Source organism: Diadema antillarum, unplaced genomic scaffold, assembly GCF_040938485.1.
Source record: "Diadema antillarum isolate AM-2024a unplaced genomic scaffold, OU_Dant_1.0 seq00001373_RagTag, whole genome shotgun sequence".
NCBI lineage: Eukaryota > Metazoa > Echinodermata > Echinoidea > Diadematoida > Diadematidae > Diadema > Diadema antillarum.
This window is the reverse complement of record NW_027272134.1, coordinates 47,982-75,820: the sequence shown is the minus strand read 5'-3', so window position 1 is coordinate 75,820 and position 27,839 is coordinate 47,982. Positions and strand designations below refer to the sequence as shown.

General features: G+C 37.1%; 1 protein-coding gene across 1 annotated transcript; it reads right to left on the bottom strand.

Annotated features, from left to right (window-relative positions):
* Nucleotides 1-1,243: 1,243 nt before the first annotated feature.
* Nucleotides 1,244-21,756, bottom strand: LOC139708769 (small integral membrane protein 14-like). The gene is made up of 5 exons (XM_071620718.1): nt 21,636-21,756; nt 16,654-16,742; nt 5,425-5,470; nt 4,173-4,318; nt 1,244-2,836 (listed from the first exon to the last, which is right to left on the bottom strand). The coding sequence occupies exons 2-5, from the start codon at nt 16,726-16,728 to the stop codon at nt 2,798-2,800; spliced, it is 306 nt and encodes a 101-aa protein (XP_071476819.1). The 5' UTR covers nt 16,729-16,742; nt 21,636-21,756; the 3' UTR covers nt 1,244-2,797.
* Nucleotides 21,757-27,839: the final 6,083 nt, after the last annotated feature.

Genomic DNA, 27,839 nt, shown 5'->3' with positions numbered 1-27,839 from the left:
GAAATAATTCCTTAAAGGAATGATTTACCAAGTAGCAATGGATATGTACAGGCAATCCACTGGAGATTACTCTTCTTCTTAAAAAGAAAAAAAAGGCAAATAAAGATACCAAACACAAAGAAAAAAAAAAAGAGCAAAAACTTTTGCAGCCCTGTAAATCACAGGAATTATGTTACACTGATTTCAGTTTGGCACGAGAAAAGTCCTTTCTTCAGAATACCCAAGATTCTCACTTGATTCTTCATGGCTTGTTGTTCATTAAACCACATACGTGCAGAGGAGCTGTACGATGTACAGTATGTCTTTAATGTGCACTCCCAAGCAAGCTTCAAGTTGCAGTTTTCCAATGTCATCTCATACTCAGATCAATGAGATGTGTCACATAGTTCATCCACCCTGGATGGCTTTGTTTGCAGCCAACAGTGGCTTTTTGCACTGTTTTACTTTTCCCACACAGAACTGGTGCAGCACTAAACGGTCTGCTACTATCAGGAGGTACTCAATACTACCTCCGACATGTATAAGGGCATTCACTACCTGTAGCAGAGTGATGCTGGCAAATCAACACTGGTAGTTTCAGCAAGGAATTTCTCAAAAGCTATAGGAAGAGAATATTTTTAAAGAACATGACATGCTACAGAAAACTATGGCACATATTAACCATGGGAGAAATACAGTCAAACCTGTCTATAGCGGCCACCCAAGGGATACGGAAAAAGTGGCCGTTATAGACAGGTGGCCGCTATAGACAGGTAATCCAACTTTGTGTGCATTGCCTACATGTACATGTATCATCGTTGTATACATGTACATTTATGTGTGTACGTATGCACACGTGTGTATCATGCATAGCACAATGCCGGTGTTTATGAAATTGTTGCACAGTACACTAGATGTAGCATGTGCACAGTCATGAATTAGTGCATTATTGTGACTGAATAAGTGATGAATGCAACGGTGGCGATCACTGAATGTTGCCCAGAAATGACTGGCACAGCTAAAAAGCAGAAAAACACCCTGAATTATCAGCTCGGCTACGGCTCCATCGGGTTTTTGGCCGCTATAGACAGGTTAAAATCTACCGCGGGAAACAAAATTTGTGGCCGCTGGCCGCGTTAGACAGGTGGCCGCTATATACAGGGTCTTTAACATGGCTTTTCTCTCGGGGGGATTTTTCAGTGGCCGCTATAGACAGGTGGCCGCTATAGAGAGGTGGCCGCTAAGGCAGGTTTGACTGTACTTCAACAAGATCATTCCTCTTCCTCCAAAAGCTTTGAGATGACAAACAACTCTATCTCACCAAAAAACCCAATATCTTCATTCATTTCTTCTTCTTCTTTTTTGTCAGATGACCTGTCCAACAACAGAAAGCCGAGTCTTTGTGAATATCTTGAGAAAGGCAAACTTGTAAAATTGACAATTTTTTGTGCAGATTATCTTCCCTGCTCTATCAGGAAAGTTGGAAATTCACTACTAGTGGCTGGAATTCATAACCACTAGGCTCAATTTTGATAGAAACTGTTGACCTTTGACCTGTGATCATATAATTTGACGATGACAAAACACAGAAAGCAAAATGTGTGCAAGTCTCAATTTTGCCTTGGTATCACAGAGTGTGGATTGGAGAAAGAAATATCCACACCTCAAGATATCCCACATTAAACAGCAGTGACACTGGCGTTGACATAAAACGACCCACAAATGATCATAAGCTCATAGAGTAAGACAGGTGGATGAGGTCAGTTTCATGAAAGTCATAAGAGAGACTTTTTGCTCACAAGACACACTTATGAGAGACTTCATGCAATAGATTTTACCTCTCTTTGAAAGTCTTTTGTAGCTACATACATTGTATGAGCAGCTTTGGCCATTCTGAGATTGATGTGATGGCTTCATGATAAGGGCCCATGGTCTGTCAAAGGTTATGAGATAAAATGCACCTTTTTTTTCTCTCTCTCTCTGATGTGCCATAGATCTATGACATGCAAACACCACAATGTACATCTGAGAAACTCTCATTACAAGAATACATGAGCCGTTTCTTTCAAAAAGAGAAGTAAAGAAAAGTGAACAGCTTTTTAACATAAACAAGAAATGCAGGCCACTCCTCTAGTACCCCTATAAGGACTAAAACTTGTTATTAGTCTCTCAGAATTGCTTGTTAGTTTTGCAGAGTCTGTCTATTATTGTGTAAAGGCATGCATATCTTCATCTACATGTATGCCCCCTGTCAAGTTGAGGATCGAAAAGAATGTACTGCAAAGCACACAAAAATGTTACAACTGAAGCAGCCAAGTAAATGCCCCAATTGGCAGCCAATAAAATCAAAGAAGCTACAAAATCCATTGTCTTACGCCTCGTGTGTTCGAGTGTGACTATTATTTCGGCACACATAACAGACAGTGACATGCAAGTAGTAATAAACTATAGCAAGTTTCACCTGACTGTCTCTACATGTGTATTACTTACTCCCTTTCAACCAACACTGTTTTACACATAAACTCTGCCAAATAAATCTTACAGAGAAAAGTACTGTAATGGAGACCACAGAAAAATAAGAGTAGTCCCTTCTCAAAATACATCCTGCTTTGGCAGGGAAATTGTGACCATAATGTAATTAAAGACAGTTTTTTTTTGTGCTGGATGGAACAAGACTAGAGATTTGCCCCATTATTATGCAATCCCTGACAGGCTTGCATGAAGCAAATATGAAAGAAAGAAAAATAAAAAACATTCTCTCTGCTCGTCGAGTTCCGTTCCTGGTTGGTCTTTTTCGGCTGAAGGCAAGGTCAGTGGTCTAATCCAAGGGTGGGGCTGGGGGTGCTGGGCCGGGATCCTGCAGGAGAGTACAACAGAGACTGGAGACTTTGACCTTGGACTTTTATAGACCGATTCGGGTTCTTTAAGGGCAGCAGACATTTCATGGCACTGGGCGCAGCCATAGTGGGTGTCTGAGCCGACCCCCCCTGCTCTCCCCCACCCCAGGCAACATGTTTATCATGTACTTGTAACAAAGGTTTGCGCACTAAGCAAGCATTCACGCACTCAGTACGAGACGCCCATTGGCTAAAGCAGTTTTTCATTCTGCGCGCGTGCTAATGTAGGGAGAGGGGTGGGGAATGGGAAGGGGGGGGGGGGGTCGGCTAAGACACCCACTATATGGCTGCGCCCATGCCAAAATACACATAGCGCGTCACAGAATCGGTCTATACAGTAATTCAACGTGGCCATTGTTGAAGCGATCAAATGCTTGTGAACTACAACTGCTGTAGGATTCTAACTACGGAGAAATTTCAATGTGACCACAGTAGAAGCAGTCAGGACATACATCACAATGATATATATAGAGTCAACACCAAACATACCACTGTACTACAGTGCTCTCCCGTTATAACGAACAAGGTCATACAAAATTATCGTCACAACAAAGTAAAAAAGTCCCAAAATTATCGTCTAGAAATGCTTGTACTTTAATGTTTGGCTACAATGAAATTTTGATATAATGAAAGAAAACTGCCAGTCCCGAGGCCTTCGTTATCATGGGAATCGTCTCTGGTACTTTTCAATTTAGTGCTGTTTACTGTGAGACATAAAGTAAACTACATCAGATGGGAAGTTATCCCACACGGTCTGACAGCAGTATGAAAACACAGATTGTGATCGATATCAAACCCAAACACAGTGAGAATCTTAACATCTGCTGCCCAACCTCTGATAAATACAAACTGGCAGGAGAGCTAGTCTCCCTCCCAGACTTTAACAGCTGCTTTTGCAGGCTGGCACAAACATTATCACTCATCACTGCTACAGGAATGACCCATCCATGTACACATGTATTCTTCTGATTTCAACAAACATTAACAAACCTTCACCCAAAACCCAATCAAGAGTGCCTATAAAAAGAAGAAAAGTGTATTTGTGTTTTTTTTTTCCAAGGGGTAACTTTTTATGGATAAAAGTAAAAGTTCTTTTTTTTTTTACGACAGATAGTTTGTCACTCCATGAAGTGCTAGCTGTACTCCATTAAAAGTTAGATATCAAAAGAGCTCTGATTAATGAAAACCACAAATCCCCAATCTGACACCTGTTTTCAGGTGGTGGGTGGGTGAATGGTGTGAAAAGAAAATGATCATCTCGCTGACGTAAAGTACTTTATGAACACTTGGGAGTACCTGATTTAGCGGCCTTGGTTTCTCATCCCCTTCGGTCCTATTGCGGCCAGGCCTCATGAGGAACAGAACTAGGGAAAGGACCAGCCAGCCCATCATGAAGAGGAACATGGTGTAGTCCCCATCTTGTTGAGGCTGTGGACCTGGAACTGAATTCGAAGAAGATGACAAAAGCAAAGGAAAAAAGGACATTCATTTTTCTGTGTTAGACAAATATTATAGCCAATAATGTATTAAAAAACATTTATATTGGTGAGGATTTAACATTTGTGAATTTCAAAAATCTATCTTTTTTTTAAGATGACATTTTCCAAATAGTACACTAATTCATGAAATGATGTCACAAAGCAATTGTGACATCACAAAGCACATGAGATATTGCATGCTGCTTCACACTGTCACTTTGTGAAATGTCACAAAGCAATTGTGAAATCGCGCCCTGCTTCGTAAGGTCACTGTAGGATCCCTCCACAAAATCACATCCACCACACAACTTCTTGCCTCATTTCCCCCCTTCGTTTGTTAAAATTGATCCAAAATACACATGTATGAAACAGTATATACTTTGCCAGATTTTGAGTTTCTGGTTAAAACTACAGGCTTTGGAGCCTCCAACAGTACTATTTTACACTCACCTCCACCCATAGTTTAACCAGAAACTCTCAAAGGCAAAGTATATTTGTATACTATCCATACTTATCTGTGTTCTCATAAAGCTGAGTTGAAAATTCCCTTTCACTTGAGCTCTTTTTGTCAATCAAAGTTGTGATTCAGCATCTGAATCAGTTGCAGTATTTTTAAAAGCCTCTTGAATGTGAGATTCATAATGAACTTTTCATATTGGCAACACACTTAGAAACTGTTGTTCCTGTCTCTCTCACACTGGAAATCTTTCCAAATTTCTGAACTTTGCGCAGATGCAACCTAATTTTAACATAATCCATCTCCAAATAAGTCTTTATCCCATATCAAACATCTGTAATGAAATTCAGAGGCCGCAACTTACTGATGACAAAAATAAAATCTGCAGCAAAGTTAATGAGTGAACAGCTTTAAATCGTGGAAGCTGATTGGATGCTGCTTGTTATCAAGTACAAGCAAGAATTGTGTGTTACCAATCTCTTTCTCTGTGTCTGTGTGTATGTCTGTCATACCTCCCCTCCCTTTCATCTGTATGTTTGTAGTTTACATATATTTCAAAAGCATCAAGGTCACCTTCATACATTGTACATGTACCAACATATTTCACACTTACATTGCAGGTCACACTGTGAGTCACTACAAGAATTCTGTTCCCTGAGCTGTGTGAAGACGAGAGAAACGAAAAGAAAAAATGATTAACACTGATCAGGCAAAAGCAATATTAAAGACAAGGGCAATATTTTCTCATCACTGTCAACTGTCTATTTACAATCACCCTACATTCATCACTCCTTTCACAGATTAAAGTAAAGAATATTGCTACAATTACCATCACCCAGTACATAATGAAGATACAAGCAAAACCTCAATAAACATTTCATATTAACTGTGTATAATATGTTTGTACCAAATCAACATTCCATTTCAAAGCATATGAATAAATAGATCTGAGGTGTATAGTATCATGGTACGACAGCACAGCTAGATGACAGCTGCAATGTACAGTACTTAGGAAATCAGTCCACATTACAAGTGAAAAAAATATTTTACCACATTGAACCCAGTTTAAAATTTACACATCGAGCTGTGACTACACAATTTGTACCTGGATTGAGTCAGATCAATATGAGGTCATGTATTTTTTCTTTAAATGATCTGAATGTTTGGAACTTAGGAGAGCATTGGTCCATCAGGTCCAAATAACATTTCTGTCATCCTTTATCTTCAAAAAAAATTCGGCAATACCATTTTTGTAAGGGTTTTACCCATTTTTATTGACTATACTTTTATGTCTTGATCTTGATATCCAAATAAACACTTTATATTGTAGGTCTTTTCAGTAAAATTGTGTTTGCATCATGATTTGTATGACAACATAAGATTTGACAGAATTCCATCACATAAAACTGTCTAACTTGTCTCAAGCTTGGACAGTCTTTGAATTTGAAACAAGGAAAAGTAGAAATTACGCGGTGCGTAACATATGTCCCCGCCGGAAGTAGCATTTTGTAACAAAATGTGCAATATAGGTAAAAAATCAAGGTCAAAGGTCAAAGAAGTCAAAGGTCAAAATTCTGTGTAGAAGTTTTGAAGCCCTCACCTAGTGCCATCACATAAAGCAAATGGAATCGAAATTGGGTTAGAAATGGCGAAGGAGTAGCATTTTGTAGCCAATGTACAATATAGGTCAAAAATCAAGGTCAAAGGTCAAAGAAGACAAAGGTCAAAATTCTGTGTAGAAGTTTTGAAGCCCTCACCTAGTGCTATCACATAAAGCAAACGGAATCGAAATCGGGTTAGAAATGGCGAAGGAGTAGCATTCTGTAGCAAAATGCACAATATAGGTCAAAAATCAAGGTCAAAGGTCAAAGAAGTCAAAGGTCAAAATTCTGTGTAGAAGTTTTGAAGCCCTCAACTAGTGCCATCATATAAAGCAAACGGAATCGAAATCGGGTTAAAAATGGCGAAGGAGTAGCATTTCGTAGCAAAATGTACAATATAGGTCAAAAATCAAGGTCAAAGGTCAAAGAAGTCAAAGGTCAAAATTCTGTGTAGAAGTTTTGAAGCCCTCACCTAGTGCCATCACATAAAGCAAACGGAATCGAAATCGGGTTAGAAATGGCGAAGGAGTAGCATTTTGTAGCAAAATGTACAATATAGGTCAAAAAATCAAGGTCAAAGGTCAAAGAAGTCAAAGGTCAAAATTCTGTGTAGAAGTTTTGAAGCCCTCACCTAGTGCCATCACATAAAGCAAACGGAATCGAAATCGGGTTAGAAATGGCGAAGGAGTAGCATTTTGTAGCAAAATGTACAATATAGGTCAAAGGTCAAGGTCAAAGGTCACGACTGAAATTCTGTGTAGAAGTTTCAAAGCTCCCATGTAGTGCTATCATATAAAGCAAACAGAATCAAAATTGGCTCATAAATGACAGAGAAGTAGCAAATTGAAGATTTTGATCACACACGGACGCACACACGGACACACGGACACACGGACGGACGGACGGACAGACGGACGGACGGACACACGGACACACACACGTACGGAGCCCGTTTCATAGTCCCCTGCTCGAACTCGTTCGGCGGGGACAATAAACTGAACCATGTTATATCCATGAAACTGCTGCTGAACAGTTAAACCTTCTGTCTGCACAATATAAAACTTTTTTTTTATCGCAGGTATCCATGTCAAATGTTTATTGACCTTGGCAAACAGAATAATGATAATAATACAGTTCTCTTTCAGAATTTTGTGACCTCTGCACTGAGCCAGATTTACTTGAAAATCCAAGACATTAAAACATACTGTGTACAAAATGTACATAGTTTGCAAACTGTGTATTCACCACAACTCTGAGTTCTGGCCTGTTTATTAATAGTACACAAATTTGTGGCGCTTCCTATGTACATTAACATCTGCCATTTCATTTTGTGTTATGATTTTAGTGATAGCTGAGTGTTGGTTATTAATATTACTGTCATGCTGTGATCAGCAGCTCCACAGAATTGTACAGTTCACAATTGGCCATTTTACAGATGTATAATTTATAACTTAGATTTCATATTTCATTTATAAACCATCAATGACATACAGCCTTTGTAGGCACAATTGTGATAACATGCTCCAGAATACAACCTTTTGCACTTCTGCTCCAAAAAAAATAAAAAAATAAAAAAATAATAATATTTTTATGATGATCTCCTACATTGTATCTGTCACCACCAACTGTTCTTGTCACTTTGGAGTTTGCTGTTACCACGTATTAACCACAGCTCCTACAATTATATTTTGAAATTATTTCTACTTGCAAAATATGTTTCTTTCTAACTGTATCTCACAATGACACATGAAGCTTGATTGAACTTAGAACTACAAATGAATGCAGTTCTTGAATTGAGTACTGGTATTCCCATTGGCAGACAGAACAAGCACAGCTATATACCGATGTCCCCCCCCCCCCCCCCAAAAAAAAAAAAAAAAAAAAAAAAAAGATTACAACAGGACCCTCCACAATGATAACTTTAAAAATAGTGAATCAATCCAAATACAATTTCAGGGTATGAAACTATAACTTATTACCCACATCTTTAAGAAAACCCCATCCGATTTGCTTCAGTGGTAAAAGAGAAATGAAGAGTTTTGCAGAGCATGTCAGGAATCCCTTCCCTCCAAGTTCCGTCCACTGTGTTCACACATTATACAGTTCCAAGAACATCTATGTGCTAAATTTGGAGAAATCAGGCCCATGTCATGCTTTACAATGATCCTTATTTCTCTGTGACCGCTTAACCAAATTGAATGGGGTTTTCTGCAAAATAAAGCTAAGATCTTATATTCTAAGACCCTGAAGTAGCATTTAGACAGTTTGATCATATTGGAAATTACATCACTGCGAAATCCGATTGTAATTCTTTTGGGGGGACATACTGTACAATACAAGTGGGTAAACTTTTTTTTAAAAAAACCTAATCTCACAATCATACATGTACATGTATGAGGCTTCATTAAATTTTTACATATGCATACACCTATAAAACTGAGTCCTTGAATTGGATTTTGGACTCGGACCTTCATCTTGAATCCAAGTACATATCCACACCTTTCTTTTAACATGCCTACACGGTTCCACACGTTCCCCAACACGTGGGATTTGTAAACATTCTGTATTGAGTACAATGTACATGTCAGTTGATTTCTGTAAACTGTACAACTGTACAGATTTTGTATTTTTGCTTGGGCATCGTCTATCCCAGTGCTTGGTTTGTTTTGTTCCACTGTTGTAATTTTTTTTTTTTGCTCGTTTGTTTGTTTGATTTGTTTTGTTTTGTTTTGTTTTTTTTTTGTTTTTTTTGTTTGTTTTTTTTTGGGGGGGGGGTTCATGTATTTTTTTTAAAATGATCATGAACATACAAGGTTTGTATGTGTCCATGATTGTATGTTACACTTTTATGTACAGCTTGGTATCATTTCATCACATGACCTTTCTGTAAAGTTGTAGCTTCAGAGCTGGTAGCCCACTTTTGAATATTATTTATCACATATTAAAGCTTACCTCAAATCATCTCACCTTTTGACCTCACTACAAAAATGGATTCAAATGGTATGTGCTGTAGTAGAGGACATGTACTTGAGTTGTTTTTTTTTTTTTTTTTTTTTTTTTTTAAAAGATGCCTCATTTTTTTTTTCAAGTTGTGGTTGATATGAAAAAGAGGAAACTATTACACAGACATACCAGATACATGTAAACCCAAAGACAATACCAATGCCAATGTCTCCTCATCTGCTATGGCGGAAACGCGTGGTAATATTAAATACTGTGCTTGGTGGCAATCCAGTTTATGGTACAGTATCAGTTAAGATGGGGCTACAGGTTTCCAATCTTTTTTATGATGATTTTTTTTGAGATAATGAGAACCTACAAGTGTATTATAAAATATGACAGATCATTTAATGCTAAAGAGAAATTCATCTAGTTTATTTGATGAAAATTGGTTTTGAAATAGCTGAGATATCCAAAACAGAGCAATCCTAATTAAAGGTGGGAACCGCCTTTTATTTAGGATCACTTTGTTTACTTTGTTTTTTGATATTTCAGCCATAGAATAACTGAATTTCATCAAATGAACTTAGAATTTCTCTAGAATTACAAGCTCTTTGACATTTCGTACAGTGGTTTCTATCATATCTTGCAAAAAGTTAAAGGCTGAATCCTCACCTCAACCAATACTATACCATCCTTTTAATAGTTGCCTTCTTTTTTCCAAATATTTTTTCCCGGTTGGAATGCAACACCGGAAACTCATCATCTTGTACAAACTCATGGCTTTGTACAATGTACAGTATATACTGTATTGTGAACTCTGACACATACATGTGCGTATTCAAATGAAACTACTGCATTCCAATACGTGGAAAAAAAAAGAAAGATCAAATTAGGACAAATCATTGGGATAAGAATGCATGCAATAACAGTAGAGGCAATACACCTACACTGTATATGTGTCGCTTCTAGTGCATGGCCTCCATGTACACTATCACTGCACCAGTAGGAGTGGATTATCTCATCGACAGTGTGCAGAGAGCCCATACCATGTTCATTCATCATGTTGATTAAAAAATGACAGCTCTACGATCCTCTCTCAATTATTGCAATGCCACAGACCCCATATTGAATTGCAAATTGCTATCAATGCAGTCACTGAAGATACACAAATACTACAAGCATAGTAGCATGCCTAGTACTATTTTGTGTATGTAGCCATGTCGTAAAGTACAACACACCTACGTACTGTACATGTTGAAAGTTCTATTATGTGCTGTGAGAACAGTGCAGACTCACAACCACCGGCCATCATGATAAGATACTTTTCCCACTTGCACATATTGTAACAGAACAATTTGTTGTGAGGTCATTGAGCAAGGACCCCATATCTTGTTGGAACCTGTAATTGTCCAATCATTATACTTGCCAACATATACCGGTATGAATAAACAAACAAACAAATATGAGTTTTTGCTGCCCCAAGGCAACAACAAGTGGATTTGTGCACACTCGTGTACCAGTACAACTGTAAACAAGTGTGATAATATACCAGCAATGTAACTGTATTGTATCAAGCATCATTATCATCAAGCACATACACATATTTAATGTCTGCAACTGAATTGAGCAATGTCTTTTGAAACAACTACACACTTTTACTCTGCAAAGTGTATTTAAAAGATAATGAAGTAAATGTATGTATTTGTATGTCTTATGATAGCACATCAAGCTCATTCGGTAAGTTTATGTGCTCTGAAGAAAAAACAAACAACTTGTAACTGACAATGGGCTAACATTGTTTTGATCGTTATTACTATACATGTAAGGTAAAGATGGGCACAGTTTGTAGGAAAGGCTTAAAGTTTGCAGCCAAGTTCCACATCCAAGAGAAGTCTGAATGCAGCTTGACTATCATGACAGGCTTGAGAAGTGTACGATTGATGTGGTGAAGATGTGGTGAAGAGGGCTTTACTTCGTTCCGTCTGGTGATCGCGTTCGCGTCGGGTGGTCGCGTTACCCGACCTTTCGTGAATAACATGCCGTAATATACGAAGGGTCGGGTAAGGTGGGGTAAAATAATCACAATTTAATACAGAAAGTCCTTGACATAAGGCTGATCGTGTAACGCAACCGTATGTAAAAAAGTGTCATTCAAGTGGCGAAGTATCGGGTGAATCAGGGACGGCGAATCCAGTAAATAAATCAAAGCAAAAGACATCAAACAAGCCACAAAAATACAAGATGGCAATAGCAAATAAAAGATTATGAAATATCCACAGAAACATAATTCTATGGCTAAATAAAACAATCGCAATACAGGATGGAGAAAATGATGCACAAATATAGAAAAGCTTTAGTGTATAGGCCCTAATTCCGATCAAAACAGCAAATGTATAAGCGTTAACTAACATAATTATGAAAAGTTTTATCGCGCAAAGCGCTATTAACTCCATTCTTGTTAAGTTGAGATATTTGTGATTACCGGTAAGCCTGCTAGAAAACAAAGAAAATAATAAGAAAATGTGGAATATTGAGGTATCACTAGACAGGTTTTATTTTGCTCTGACGATGGACATACTTTAAAATGTTTAAAATGGCGCTTAGCTCATTTTGCAATGAAACTCTTCATGATATAATATATAGGTCTTTCATTGTTTGCACCTACACGAGCAAAGAGCTTGACACAAAATGCCTACACGCACGCACACACACAATCCCTTGCATTCAATACTCATGATGTTATTGAATTTAATAATCCTTTAACTTTTGACTTTTTCCATGGTTTGTGTTAATTACAGTACCGCTACATTGTATAATTCAGGGTGAGAATATATGTGAAGTCGTATTTCCCTTTTTAACCCTATAGACAACAAAGCCCAAGCTATTTTGACCCTTCCCAGGTCCAAGGGGGAGGGGCACATTGTGCCTCCATATAATTTCTTTATTATTAGATCTGTCACCGTCATATTTGGCACATGGATAGAGCAACTCAAACTCTACATGACCCTACATTTGAACTTTCTCAAGGTCACCATTGAGGGTGCTATTTACCAAAATATAAATAGATACATAAGAATTCTGCTAAAAACATGATTTTTCTTTATCATTTTTTTTTTAGCCAAAGTATATATGTCTCTATTTTGGACCAATCATTTTCATATTTGTCACAATACAAAAGCAGGTCAAACTTCTTTGTCTGTCATGGTTTGAATTTCTCAAGGTCACCACATGGGGCGCAATTCATTATTGAATATAAAGAACTATATTCTGAGACCAGTGATGCATTGTTTGAGTTAGGTACACATTTAGTTATCACATTTCACATTTCCATGTCATAAGAACTTTGAGTTTGCAGATTGATATTATGATAGAGAGATGATACTAGAGGCAAAACCTGTGTGAAAGCTAGAGTCAAAATGACACAAAGTAAGATGGTTATTTTGGAAAAATACCGCTTTTTTAAAAATCATCTCTATTCTATCTATTGTTTGATGCCTATGTCACATAAAAATAAAGCAAATAATAAGAAAAACATTTCAGGGCCATTAACAGCCATGTATATTTACTTGCTACAGAATTGTATTTTGCTAATTCAGCAAATTGCAGCCAAGAATTAAAACCCCATTTCATCCACTAATAGGTCCTATGGAACAAAAAATCACGCAAAATCTGACTGACATGGTTGTCAGTTTATGCTTGCTATGGCAACCAGAAATATGGACATGGCTATTATATATGTCAAAATGTTTGCAACAAAATTTTAGGTAAAGTCAACAAATTTGGTTGAAATCGGAAAAAGAATGTAGGAGTGGCAAATTGAAAACATGGTAGGGGGCATGTTCCCCCCCCCCCCCTTGGGCTTTAGGGTTAACATAAAAGTCTTGCTATTGTACTCAGTTATGATAATTAATTCAAAGTTGTTGGACAGATGACGAAACAAAGAATAGTTTGGCATATGACTTCTGAAATCACGTACACAGAATCTATGATCATTCAATCCCAAAGTTTGCATTTTGCACAGTCTCTAGGGCCTACAAAACATGTACATGGTAAAGCAGGAGAACATAAACTGATCGAACCAATCAATCAAGAGTTCTGCAAGTCTACTTTGACCCACCAAACAAACTAATCAGTTTTGAATAATATTTCAGAAAGGGGTTGAAAAGGTTTCACAATCTTATCAAATTTTGAAGGGATTCTTTCATGCACCAGTAACTAGATTCTGATCATATCTGAGAGAATTCCATCTTGTCAGTCAAATAACACAAGCATTCGCAGAGATCTGAAAGAATGTTTCCATAGTGATACTACGTGGTTTTGTACAAAGGGCATGGTCTGAAATAGAAAGATCCGTCTGTTCCGAGGAGTCTTTTATTTTTATTGACGTTATCACTCTCCTCCGTATAGGAGGGGATCCGTGAAGCCAGATGCAGTCTCTGCGGAACATGTCCCCGACGACCAGATACAGACCGATCATTCGGTCAATCCCTGAAAAACAGTGTATGTAGGTCCCCACTCCATTCATCGCCATTCATTTTGTCATAGCTGGTGACTGCTATCCACCTCCAGAGACTTTGCACAAGGTGAAGACTCTATGGAGGTGGGATGAGTTAGCTGCCACCAGCAGTGAAGAAATGAGTGGAGACAGAAACCATGACAATGCCAATAACATTGTTGTCAAGAGCTTCAGATACAACTGTACGTGTAAAACAAGGAGGACCAGATCGTTGTAATCCACAAATCGACTAAACCCTTCGTCGCACATACATGGATGGCCGTCCACAGATTGATACCTGCATATCACTTTATCGCACGAGAGAATATATCGCTTTGCCATAGTTATGCACGGTGAGCATTTGAACAGTACTGTGCTGCTAGCCTTGTATACAAACGCTTGTGATAATTTTTTCACAGTAAAAACATAGGAATACCATCGTGTAAAACACGCGAACATTTGTACACTTGCACTGGCTTTTTCGCAAAGATTCGGGTAAGCTGTACCCGATACTTCGTAAATAATAGGGGTCTAATTCTCAAATGCTCTACCCGACCCTTCGTATATTAGTGCATACATGTATAATCTACGAAAGCTCGTGTATCGCGACCACCCGACCCGAACGCGATCACCCGATGAAACGAAGTAAGCCCGTGAAGAGAGCTGAGCCTGGTATCAATCATGAGAGTTGGTACTTTGGGATACCTTTTACAGCTGAATTGGCTGATAAAAACATGCCCTCTGCACCTACTCAATATCAACAGCCATGACATGTCTGGTACCTTCCATCTTGTTTTCATTTTCAGACCACAAAACAAATGACAGATTCACTTACACTATTTCACAGATATGAACGTATTATAAACCAAAAATTTAAACTAGAACAAAAGTTAACATCACTGTTTAGGAATGAAAACAGCATACTTGTACACCTGTATGTAACCGTAAATGTCAAACCTATCAACAAATCTTTCTTTCCGAGGGGGGAAATTTTTTTTTCCCCCTTCTTTTCACTTTCTGTCCATAGAACAGATGATCTTTACTCTCGCTAAACTATTTCACAGTTAGGTTTACAACCGATCATTTAAAACTACAACAAAAGTCAACATCGCACTATTGAGAACAGCTTACAGGGTATATGTTCATGTGCACCTATAATAACCATAAATGTCAAACCTAGATCTTAAACCTTTCTGTTCTAGCAGGCCAAATTCTTTTCACCTTCTTTTCACAAAATGTAGATGACTAGCTGTTTATAACACAAGTAATCTGAAGCATGATTTCTTGCCATCTCTGCTCAACTAGAGATGTGGTTTTAACTTTCAAACTCGATACATATTTGGTATCCTGTTGCCTCTTCCATGTTTTGTGACACTGTACTTCCTGCTGTGTAACCATTATCCATTTCCATTTGGTACAGTATCTCAGATAGCATCTACAGAACCAGAGACTCCAACTCTCCCGCTTTCGACGGGAGATCTCCCGCCGAAAGCCCATTTTTGCAGAATCTCCCGTTCTCCCGCTTGAGACTAAATTTCTCCCGCTTGAAATGATTTCTTACTTAATTTCATTGTATGTTGAAAAATAAGCCTTACATAGCGCGAGAGAGCATCTAGAACCCTAGACCACAAAGGACTTTGCGCTCGTGGATGTGCGCAAGTTGGAGTCTCCCGTTTGCTAGGGGTTTCAGGCGGGAGAATCTCCAGATCAGAAGGTGCTTGGGGTTGGAGTCTCTGCAGAACATCAAGGAATTTAGACCTGACTGGCTGTCTCCCAAGTGAAGATGACAAATTTCTCGAGAGCTGTTACTGGTGAAGGCTCTCAACAAGGCAATAGTGTTAACAATTTTATTATGATTCAAAATGGATCTTTATATGAAACATTGTAATTTCCCATCATTTATGATGTAGCCAATTACATATTATTGCATAATCTACAAAAGTAGTGTACTGTGTATGACTATGACTTACAATACTGAGTTTTTGTGGGTTTTTTTTTTCTGAAAGTGCAACCTGGCATTGTTTTAGAACATGTACGATGTAAGGGTCCTAACTTCTGCTTCGTGCTGTGTACAATACTTCATGTCTGTGTGGGCTTTAATACCCTACAATGTATGCATCATTTTGGGTGCAGTCAAACTACATTCTCTTTTCTGCCAGCATCTGCACCTGTAATTGACATCTGATTGATGTACAGCATTTATACATACTGTAATGTTAATGACACCTAAATATGATATTATATTTGGGAGCCTGGAATGTGTGGCAAACATGTGTCTGTCAATGAGATAAGCTTGGTTCAAATATGAGCATGATATGTGCATGATAAGCAAAGAACAGAATTCTGTGAACTAATGGGACAGAAAGATCAGGGATCTGACAACTCAAGAGAATAGCAGCTATGAAAGTCCATATCCATCTGAAGAATTCAAACCCTCTTTAATACATGGATGTTATGTGATCTTATCCATACCTTACATGTACGAAAAGAACGGAAAGTCTCTATCGATCCTGATTGCAGCATTAGGTATCTCGGGGTAAAGAGTATCAACTTGTCAAGTGCAGTAATGACTTACCTTTGTCCACAAAAAATCTACATCCATGCCATGCCTTAATTCTTGTAGTGTCCTGATGAATGAAACACTACACACCACATCAGCTACATGTATGATACTGCACATATCAACTGCAGCAAATTATTCTAATTGTAATGATACTGACAAAAAGATCTAAAAAAAAAGACAATCATTTATACCCCAAACCAACATTTGTACCTGAATATTGTAGACAAATTGCCGACTTACCATATTTATTAACCTCCTCATGGCATTCTCATGTGACCATATACACTCACACGGGTCATAACCTCCTTCTGCCATGTTGATACTAGATGCTGCGGTACAAGAAGGGAATAAAAAACAAACAAACAATGACAAACTATAATTTCAACAATGCCTGAAACATCTACGTATTCAAAAAGTCACTTTGAAATAACTTGCATTACAGTTGCTATCACCAGGCTATCCTTGGTTGCCGGCAGTGACACAATGAACTGAGAACAAATTAACCAAATAACAAGAATATAACATCCTTGTTTCACATCCTTCTATGGTAATATTCACTCTTATAGTTTGCTCGCTTTATGTTCTTTGGTTGTGTGTGTGTGCATTTTTTTTTTTTTTTTTTTGGGGGGGGGGGGGTGGAATAGACAGTCATAGAGCTACATGTGTAGGTCATGGACCATTTAGACTTCATTTCCAGTACACTGTACTTCATGGACTGGATGTACAAAATGTGTATGTACATTGTACATGTACATGTACATTGTACATGTACATTGTACATGTATCCACATTGTTTTGAACAAAAGAACTTTCCATTGTAGCAATTGCAGAAAATAACAAACAGTGTACATACAATGTCATATGTTACAAGTATTACATCGTAATCAATGCAAACAGCTGCATTATAAATCAATCAAGGAAATCACAACAAAAGGCATAATAGGCTACATCCCTACTCTCCAAAACATTATTTACAACTGAACAGGACTGTGGTGTTGACTGCCATCCTTTGCAACATTTTTTTTTTTGCCTTTTCCTCCTATCCTTTACAGTGTACAAAACTGTACATGTACATATTGTACATGCATGTACTGTAAGTACAATTAAGGGTATCGCCAATACGTAGGTGCCGTGCGCAGAGCAGCGTTTTAGATGCATTATGGGATAGCTCATGGGACAAACTTGCCCCGGTTTTGGCTGCACATGCACTTACATCACGCTCTGTCTTTATAAAGAGGTACCGGTATATTTTGTTGAAGATTTCTCGCTTTCCATCATGTGACCAGCACATTGAAGCCTTGCAGTAGTGAACCATGACTCTAGTGACCGCAAATCAGTAAAGCTTAGACACTTTCAACTCTTTTAAGCTGAATTATAGCCAAGAAAAAAAAAACGGCTAACAACGGAAAAGCAGACAAACTCCATTGAATCGTATGGGAACTGCGACTCGCGTGCGACAACCGGAAGCGAACAAGGGACCGAGGAATCCCACAGTGCACCTGTGACAGAGCTCTTGTTCAGCGTGCGCAGGAGTTTTTTACGTCATTGGCGATAGCGAGAATTGTATATGTACAAAGAGCTCTGTACAAATGTCTCAATTTGGATACATTTGCAGGCCAATACCACAGACAGAAGTGTGCTTCACAGATTGTTTAAACATAATGCCAGGTTACCATTTTCATTGACTTCTTTCACTGTGCTCACTGAATACACACTTTACTTTATACCACACAACAATCTTTTTCCAAAAATACAACAAAGCACAACAAAGATGCACATAGTATACACACAAACACACACACACAAACATTGTACAGCACACATGCACACACGTGCATAGTAGTTCACATTTTTCCCTCTCTTTCCACACATTAGTTTGATCAGCACTGGTTTGTTTACATTAATCACTCACAGTACACTGTACTTTACACTGATAAGACAGCAATATAGGCCTAATGCTTGCTTACATGATTGAAAAAAAAAAAAACCCAGCCTATTTCCTGACCTTTTCAGAGTTGATTGAGCCCTGTACAGTGGTTTAGAGATCTCTGATAAATTTGAGACAAACTACAAAGTTGTAAAATCTGTCTTCTTTTAAAAACAATAAAAACAAACATGGATATTCTGAGGTCTCCTTCTTATCCTACATTTTCTCCTTATTTCTCTTCATACAGTGTATTTCATTTTCTTATTCCTCCTACTATCCTTCACTTCTTCCTCCTCTCCTGCTTCATGTAATAATTCCTCTAAAATCTGGTGTGACTAAACTTAAAAAAAGGTGTTCAATCTACTGTTGTAATTGTGTGTCCAAGCTCATTTTCAAAAGAGTTACAGAAGACTTCTGGATGCTTTTCAGACTTTTACGTTTGCACATAAATTAGCTATGATACTGAGTACAGAGCTTCAGAATTTATAGTGATTGGGATGAGGAATACAAATTGCAGTGTATGGTGATGACATGGCAGCCTCACCATAAGAATGCATTCATGAGTTGAGTCTCAAGGAAGCAAAACAAAAGAAGGCATGTATAGATTTTACACAGTGAACTTGTCATTGAATGTTAAGCAAGTAGTGTGTAATACCATACTGTAATGTCTGATAGTACTACATTTTTGAAATAATATGTGTGAGCCTGATATGTCATCAACACTGTTCAGTGTTATTTGTTTAAGGTTTTTTAGAGTATTGGTTCCTCTGCTCAAGGACCACAATAAATTCCACAAATCTGCACATGGGGCTGTTGATTTATGCATTAAATGCACATGATGTGAAATTATGAAAATTGTCGGGAATGTCCCTCAAATTTAACTTTAAAGGGCCCCTAAAATCCAAATGCATGTTGATTTATGATACCCTCAACATCACTTTTGCGGTAAAACGAATATCTAGAAACATTCCATATATTTTTACTGATTTTTTCTTCTATTTTTCTTCAGATTTTTCGGGAATGCTCACAAAAAATTCTTTCAAACCAATATTCCTCAGATGACCTCATCTGTCAATCATTGCTAAAGTACTGAAATGTTTAACAAAAGACATTAGAATGCACCTTCCCCTTGACTCAGCATAACTTGCATGTTCCCTCACCATGTCTTTTGTTAGTCACATTAATATCACAGGAACATGCAAGTTATGCTGAGTCGAGGGGAAGGTGCATTCCAATGTCTTTTGTTACATTTCAGTACTTTAGCAATGATTGACAGATGAGGTCATCTGAGGAATATTGGTTTGGAAGGATTTTTTTGTGGGGATTCCCAAGTAATCTGAAAAAAAATAGAAGAAAAAAAAATTGTTAAAAATATATGGAATGTTTCTAGATAATTGTTTCACCGCAAAAGTGATGTTGAGGGTATCACACAGTGTAAATCAACACATACAGTCTGTATCAACATGCATTTGGATTTCAGGGGCCATTTAACTTTAACTAGGCAAGTTATGTTCCACCTACAATTTTACTAGTAGAATTGTATCATACAACAATTTTTGCTTTCTAGGCAATGGCCTCCTTCAGTGTACTCTACAAATTAGGGTTTTTCTTTCTAGTTTTTAGTGACATACAAAAGTGTACTACAGTGCATTGCATATGTACATATTCACATTGTATTTCTTTTTTACTCTGAGGCATGGAACTCTGTTTTCATGTGGGATTAGAAATGGGAGTACTAAAGGCAACTCCCATTTAATATAACAAAGTCCTTGGGATGGGCAGTCTTCTTACAATACATTATATCGGCATTGTGTTAAAGCTGAAACATTTAGCTATGGTGCCTACATGTATTTGTAAAGATATACACGTAAATGATAGAGGACCTGAATTTTTATTTTGTTACAGCCATGGGATGTTCATTAATAAACAGGACTGCACTTTTCACACAACTCCCATTCATAAACACAATGTGCACTATTTCATTGTGTGTAGTCTGAAAGGTTCAGCTTATTCCTTTGAGGATTTTTTTTTTTTTTTGCTGAAAAGTCTGGCTAAAGTAGAAGGGAAAAAAAAATCTGGTGTACTGCGAGGGTGGTGGAACCACACTCGTCAGCAGAACGAACATCCCAATACATGTTAAAGAAACAGGCTGAAACTTTTGGATTTTTTTTTTCAAGTTTCATATCCGCAATGAAGTAGCCACATACACTGTATTTTTAATTAAAATAGACTGATTAAGTAACCGAGATCTTGGCTAGTCCACCTTGATTTTGGTTTTGGCTACTCTTGTACCCACTGGCTAGTGTAGTGGAATAATGATAATTTTGAACCTTGTCTATAAATTAGCTTGGACTTGAATTTACCAATGTTCTAGTAGTAGTAACCATCCCTCTCTTCTCTACGGACTCTACATTGTATGAGCTGTATTTGTGTGATTGCACTAGATTCTACTAATGCCAATTTTTTTTTCCTTTTAATAGGCTAGGACGATTTTCATACAGTTCTAGATTTATGGAAAACACACTCACACACACAACACCCCCCCCCCCCCAGAAACCATGGCCTGATATGATTTGGTTTAGTAGGTGATGGCAATGCGAACACATCTAAAAACTGTCTGTAGTAGGTACAGGTAGGGTGTAACGTTAGGCCTAAATGGTCAGTTATGGATGATGCATGCTTCTACTACACTGTAGCAGAAAAGGATAAAACATTGGGATGTGTATGTCCACTGGACATCCAGTTAGTTGTTGTACAGTGAGCCGAGTTACCCATAAAGGCATAAATAATGATTATGTCACTTGTCTTGTCAGTGGATTTCCGGTGTCTTCACAAGAAATTGTAACGTTTATCCACTAACGTTACATCTAACGGTTAACTACTAACACGTTAGTAGTTACTCAGCTCAGCTCAGATGAATATGGCCTAGCTAGAGAGTCGAGAGAGTCCCTGTCTGTAGAGTCTACTTTCGTGAAAATAAATAAATAAATGCAACATCGTTTGTTTTATGGCTAACTGCCTGATCTTGATAGAGAGAATCAACGTTTAGGATGAAAACACGGCGCTAGGGTAGGCCTACTTTGGCACCATCTCGCCGAAAACCCTACCAACAAAATATTGTGATTTTATACCAGACCCGCAGAGGTGATGCTACCTCACGGGCCGGGTAAAATGCTCGCCGCGCCGCTTATTTACTGTGATGTGACAGCCAGCCAGCCGGCTTCCGGCAAGGTATTAGCCCATCGTAGCGCAAGCTTGGTTTTGCCTTTAGAGAAAGTCTTCATAAAGTTCTTACCAGGTCTTTTTCCGTTTGGACAGCTAAGTTCTTGACTTCATCTAGATAATGACATTTGACAGACAAATTCTAAACGGCGTTTCACTGTCGTCCAAGACACAAACTCTCATGTAAACACGACGGTGCCGGGTAAGGTAATGCAATTTCTGAACATAACGAACGTACCGTTGTACGATTTTTATACGGTGTTTGTACGGCACGCACGGGGGGTACTGTATGTATATGTTGACGATGTAACGTTAGGTGGCTCGTGAAAGTCGTGGCACAGTGTACAGTGCAGTGGAATAGGCATTGCATGTATGTGTGTAGTGTGTGAGCGCGTGTGTGTATGATGTACACGGAAAAAGATTACAAAACACAGGACGAATCCCAGTGTAACACATCATCACAACAACAGATGGCGCTATTGATCGTATAAGAATTGAAAAAAAAACCCAACAACAACAACAACAGTAAAAATCATTTTCTTCCGAAGAGATTTTTCTCCTCCATCACTGGGGAAAATCTCTTTGTTTTCTTCCCTGACGTGACAGGGTTTACAAGTCATACAATGTACTACTGTTTATTTTACCTTTCTGTCTGAGCGCTCAAAATGCCTAACACAATGCCGATTGGAAAAAAAAAAATCATCAGAAAAAGAATCAGTTAAAGTAACGAAGTGAAAAAAAAGGCAAGTTTTTGCCGCCACGTGAAATATCAGACTACATGTAGTTAGTGTCCAGATTTTTAATGAAAGTCTGCCAGTACATGTCACCATGCAATTCCTAACTCTGAATCTATGATAGATAGTCTGGGATGAACAATAGTGACTGCTTTCTATTCTGAAATTTGACTATGTCGATGAAGCAGGGACAATGTGCTCTTCTGGGCTTCAAATTTGCTACATTAAAGGGAATGTATAGGTTTGGTTGAGACCTAACTTCAGGTTTCAAACTTTTTTTGTGTGAGATAATGAGAAACCTCTTATGAAATATGAAAGAGTATGTCATTCAAGAGGGATTCAACATTTATTTGATGAAAATTGGTTTTGAAACAGCTGAGATATCGAAAACAAGGCCATTCTAATAAAAGGTGGGACCCACCTTTTACTTGGATCGCTTTATTTTACTTTGTTTTTTAATGTCTCAGCCATTCCAAAACCGATTTTCATCTAATAAACTTTGAATTCCTTGTAGAATGGTATGCTCTGTATTATTCACATAAGTGGTTTCTTGGTATCTCGCAAAAAAAAAAAAAAAAAAATTAAAAACCCAATCCACCAATACTATATAACCATCCCTTTAACTGACTGGAGATGAGAACAGCACCACGAGAAATCTTAAGTGCCCAAATGAAACATCAAATGTTTGAAAATTCAAATCCAGCTTCAGTTTGTCATGTCTACCTTTTTTTCCTTTCTCTTTCAAATAGCCTGGCCTAGGGAAGATCATAGTTTCTTCTACATTATTTTTTATCTAATCCTTGCCACTACGAATGTCACAATAAAGTCTCCTTTATATCATGCTCTCACTGAAATTGAAATGCAAGCCCTACCATACCAACAAACCGTTGATGAGTTGTTGGTTTTTTTTAAAGTAAAAAAATGAGCTTCCATTACACCATGAACAGTGAAAGAAACAAGCATCAGACACTTACACAGACAAAACAATACACACACACATGCTTCCATGAAGGCAGGCTTCTCACCTCCCTGTTCCAAGATAATCTAGCTAGTCTAGCTTTCAGGCCGTCTGCTTGTATTATTGAACTTCCCAGAAAATTAACACCCTCCAACCCAATGATGAGAGAAAACTAGTACTGGTAGCAGGTTTAGCTGGATGGTATACTTCCATCGCTGGGAAGGGCACATTGGTGGAAAGGATTACATAGGGCAGAGGGTCTGGAAACCAGACTGATATCTCATTACAGATAAATAATTACACTTACGAGACTGCATGGCACAGCAAAATTTTTTGAAAATAGTGTGTAAATTACAGGATTTTAAAATGTTCACATCTTATAACCTTATTCAATAAATTTGTGTAAATTTAGATGTGGCAGCAATCATATAGGATACACTGCGTGAAGGGACGTTATGAGGGTATTATTTTAAGTTGACATAATAGATTATGTAATCTTTGTAATTTAGGTATGATTGGGGACGAATTACATTATCTTTTTGAGTGCGCATAGATTCTTGAGGAGATAAGGACAAATATGTCCTGAGTGTACAAAACTCCAAGACACGCTGAAAATGCCTAACCTATACAGTGTAGTTGATACTAAAGATGTCAAAACACTGTCGAATCTTGTCAAGTTTGTTCACATTATCATGCTAAAGTTTAGGAGATCATTGGTATTAAATGTGCATGTATATAAAGTGATTATATACCTGGTATATATATATATATATATATATATATATGTGTGTGTGTGTGTATTATATATATATATATATGTGTGTGTATTGGTAATTACAGCATGAACTTGGTTTCAGTTTCATTTTTTATATCATCACACCAACATGTGTACAACTTACTTCTTTATGTAAAATACATATAATATGTATATATATATATATAAATATACATATGTATATGTTATATATATATTTATATGTTGCGAATTCACGTATTGGCTCCAATTTAACGAAGAATAAACCGGTAATGCAATATTTCGCCAATATAGAGTTTATTGAGGAACTCAAATTTTCGGTGGCTTCCATCCACCTTCTTCAGGAGTCTCGACGCGGAAGAGACTCCTGAAGAAGGTGGATGGAAGCCACCGAAAATTTGAGTTCCTCAATAAACTCTATATTGGCGAAATATTGCATTACCGGTTTATTCTTCGTTATATATATTTATATATATACATATGTATATGTTATATATATATATTTATATATATTTTTTCAATGGGAATTCAATTGGATTTTCGCCCTATATCTATATATATATATATATATATATATATATATATGAAGAGTTTGTTCGCAAATACCGATAAGTCCATTTTTAAAGATTTTAAAGTACGGTCTCTGTCATAAAGTACAAAATAACACCTTTTAAATGATATATTGGTCACTACATATAAAGGTACATTTTTGAAGTTATGGTCAAAAGAAGCAAAAATTTTCTCATTATTCTCTTTATTTTTCTTGACCTTTAATCGCAAATATCTCCATTTGGCAAATATGGACTTATCGATTTTTGCGAACAAACTCTTCATACACACACACACATATATATATATATATATATATATATATATATATATATGTATATATGTACACATGTTTCCGAGTTACAAGCATCTTTTTACAATCTTATCTAATCATTATGTCTTGTTATAATTTATTGCCTGGCGGTCAATCAGCATCTAAAAAGGTCAGCGGGATCATGTCATTGTGACAGGCTTTGCACAAGACTTCCATCTTCTTTTTGTATACAAAATGTCTGTTACTTCATCAGTATTTTTCTGCTGCTGAGAATAGTGTTATCTCAGACATCTTCAATGCAGAACCCGATTTTTGAAGAATTGAAGACAAAGCGAAAATAATAATCATAATATTTTGTGTGTATGTGTGTGGGTGGGTTTACCTGGTGTGAGCTTGCATAAAAAAAACAACAACGTGCATGCATGTGTGTTGTGTGTGTGTATGTGCCTCTTTGTGTGCATGTGTACGCATTAAACACACTGGTGACTCTTGAACATCTATTAAATGTGCTTTCCAATATGACAAGTACTACATGTAGCTACTTTCTGTTCCCGAAATGTTTCACCGATACACAAACTGTTCTTATTTTCTTCGCATTAATTTAATATCACTTCAAACTCCTGCTGCTGTGTTAAGTCCACTTTCATAATTTTTATTCAAAGAATTCTCAATTCAAAGTAAATTTCCCTTTATGAACATATCTATATAATATATCTATATATATATATATACATATATCTATATATCTATACATATATATATATATATATATATATACATATATATATGAAGGGTTTGTTTGCAAAAACCGATAAGTCCATTTTTGAAGATTTTGAAGTACGATCTCTGTCATGAAGTACAAAATAATACCTTTTAAATGATATATTGGTCACTACATATAAAGGTATATTTTTGAAGTTATGGTCAAAAGAAGCGAAAAATTTCTTATTATTCTGTTTATTTTTCTTGACCTTTAATCGCAAATATCTCCATTTGGCAAATATGGACTTATCGGTTTTTGCAAACAAACTCTTCATATATATATATATATATATATATATATATATATATATATGTATATATATATATATATATATATATATATATATATATAATTTCTTGTTGTTTTTTAATGAGGTCCATCTCTCTATAAACAGGTGGCCTGCTTTATAGAGTAATGTCAGTCATTTTCTATCCAACCAAGGAGGTTCAATAGATGGAGTCACAACAGCTTCATTCCCTTTGAACCAATTTTGATGCAGCCACTCAAAAATATTGGAAGCTTGTGCCAAACTGGATCTGCCTCACACAGATAGGAAGACAATCAATTCAAGTCTCATTGCACAGTGACCAGCCACTCTCTCCAAGAAGATACATGTATATCTTTATGATGGTACCACATAATTACTTATTGCCACCCTTACTAATAAACTATGACAGTACATAATGGTAAAGACACAAGGATGCACAAATAGAAATTGCACGAAGACCTATAATTTGACAAGATAGTTAGTCAAAATTACTTGACTGGACATGTCTGGCCACTAATCTGGCATATCAATTTACAAAAACTCTGCGTGAAGGTTACACCATATCCCATTTGCTTGAAGAAATTATATAGGAAAAGTCAATTCTCCAGGAGGTACAGTTTCAAACACTTTCACAACATTCAGCTCTGATTTACACTTTTGCATTTATTTCTGGACAGGTTTGACTTTTCTTTTTAAGGTTTATCATGAGGTGAAATTTCATTTCATTTGATGACTAAAGAAGCAAAATATGTACCCAACATTATGTTAAGAGTTCAAAATGAATCTTCAGATTGCTCAGAAAGATGGAAGCATCAGATCCCAATCATCAAAGGCACAAAAACACCTGTGAAATTCTTCTGTGCATCCCTAAAAGAAAAGAAAAAAAGAACTGTTTGAATAATCATAGCCAGTTGGAACTCCAGGTCTCAAACCTCCTTGACTCAACACACTAGACCAGTACCCCAACATGTTTTTTACATCATGCATACCTTTATTACAAAAACTTTTCAAACACCAAAAAGCTTGCATAACATTTGCCCATAATAACTTAGCAAAAACCAAGCACTGAAATGCATCGAGTATGAACTGGTGGGTGGAATTGCTTGTTAAACCGCCCCGACACTTTCACATACATGTATATGGGTTTGCGCATGGTTTCTGCATTGGCGCGTACAATTTCATGCCAATGCAGAAAACATCCATGACAATGTGTGGAAGGACGCTGGTCAATGCATGAAATGCAAGACAAAATTATCAACATGTTCAAATTTTGACATTGATTATATTTTGGGGCGAATTCTTTGAACCTTTCGGGAATCATGCATCATCCTCCAGGAACTACATGTATGTGCAGTGCATGCTCAAGCTTTTGCCTTTCCAGTGTGTGTCATATTGGGGCAGTGCGGAATTACATGAACCAGTTGAAACAAATCATGTGACAAAAAAAAAAAAAGAGAGAGAAAAAAAAAGAAAAGGTCACCACTCAAAGTATGCCGTGGCATTGAATACCAATGCATGAACAATCTATGCATGTGTCACGGCGGCTTTACTAAGTCCTTTGTAGACTCGTTTGGTTGGTTATAACAAAATTTTGTTATAATGAAAGAAAACTGCCAGTCCGGAGGACTTTTGTTATATCGGGAGTCTAGTATACTCAAGTCTAGTATACTCTAGCTCATTGGCTGATTGAGAGGAGGTTAAATTCTATTTGTTACATAAATGAAAGTTTGAGAATTTATATACTTCTAGGAAGCATTCAAATAGGTTGAATATGAACATCATTTATCATTACATTTATCATCATACATCACTGTACTTCAAACATCATGTGCATATTTTCCATTTCACATTCTGACAAAATACACAGGTATGTTTTTATATTCATCACATTTGTCCAGCAGATATTGAACTACACCTGGCAAATATGACCACAGCTCTTACCCTCTTCACATGTCATCATCTCACAGTAATTTCCAT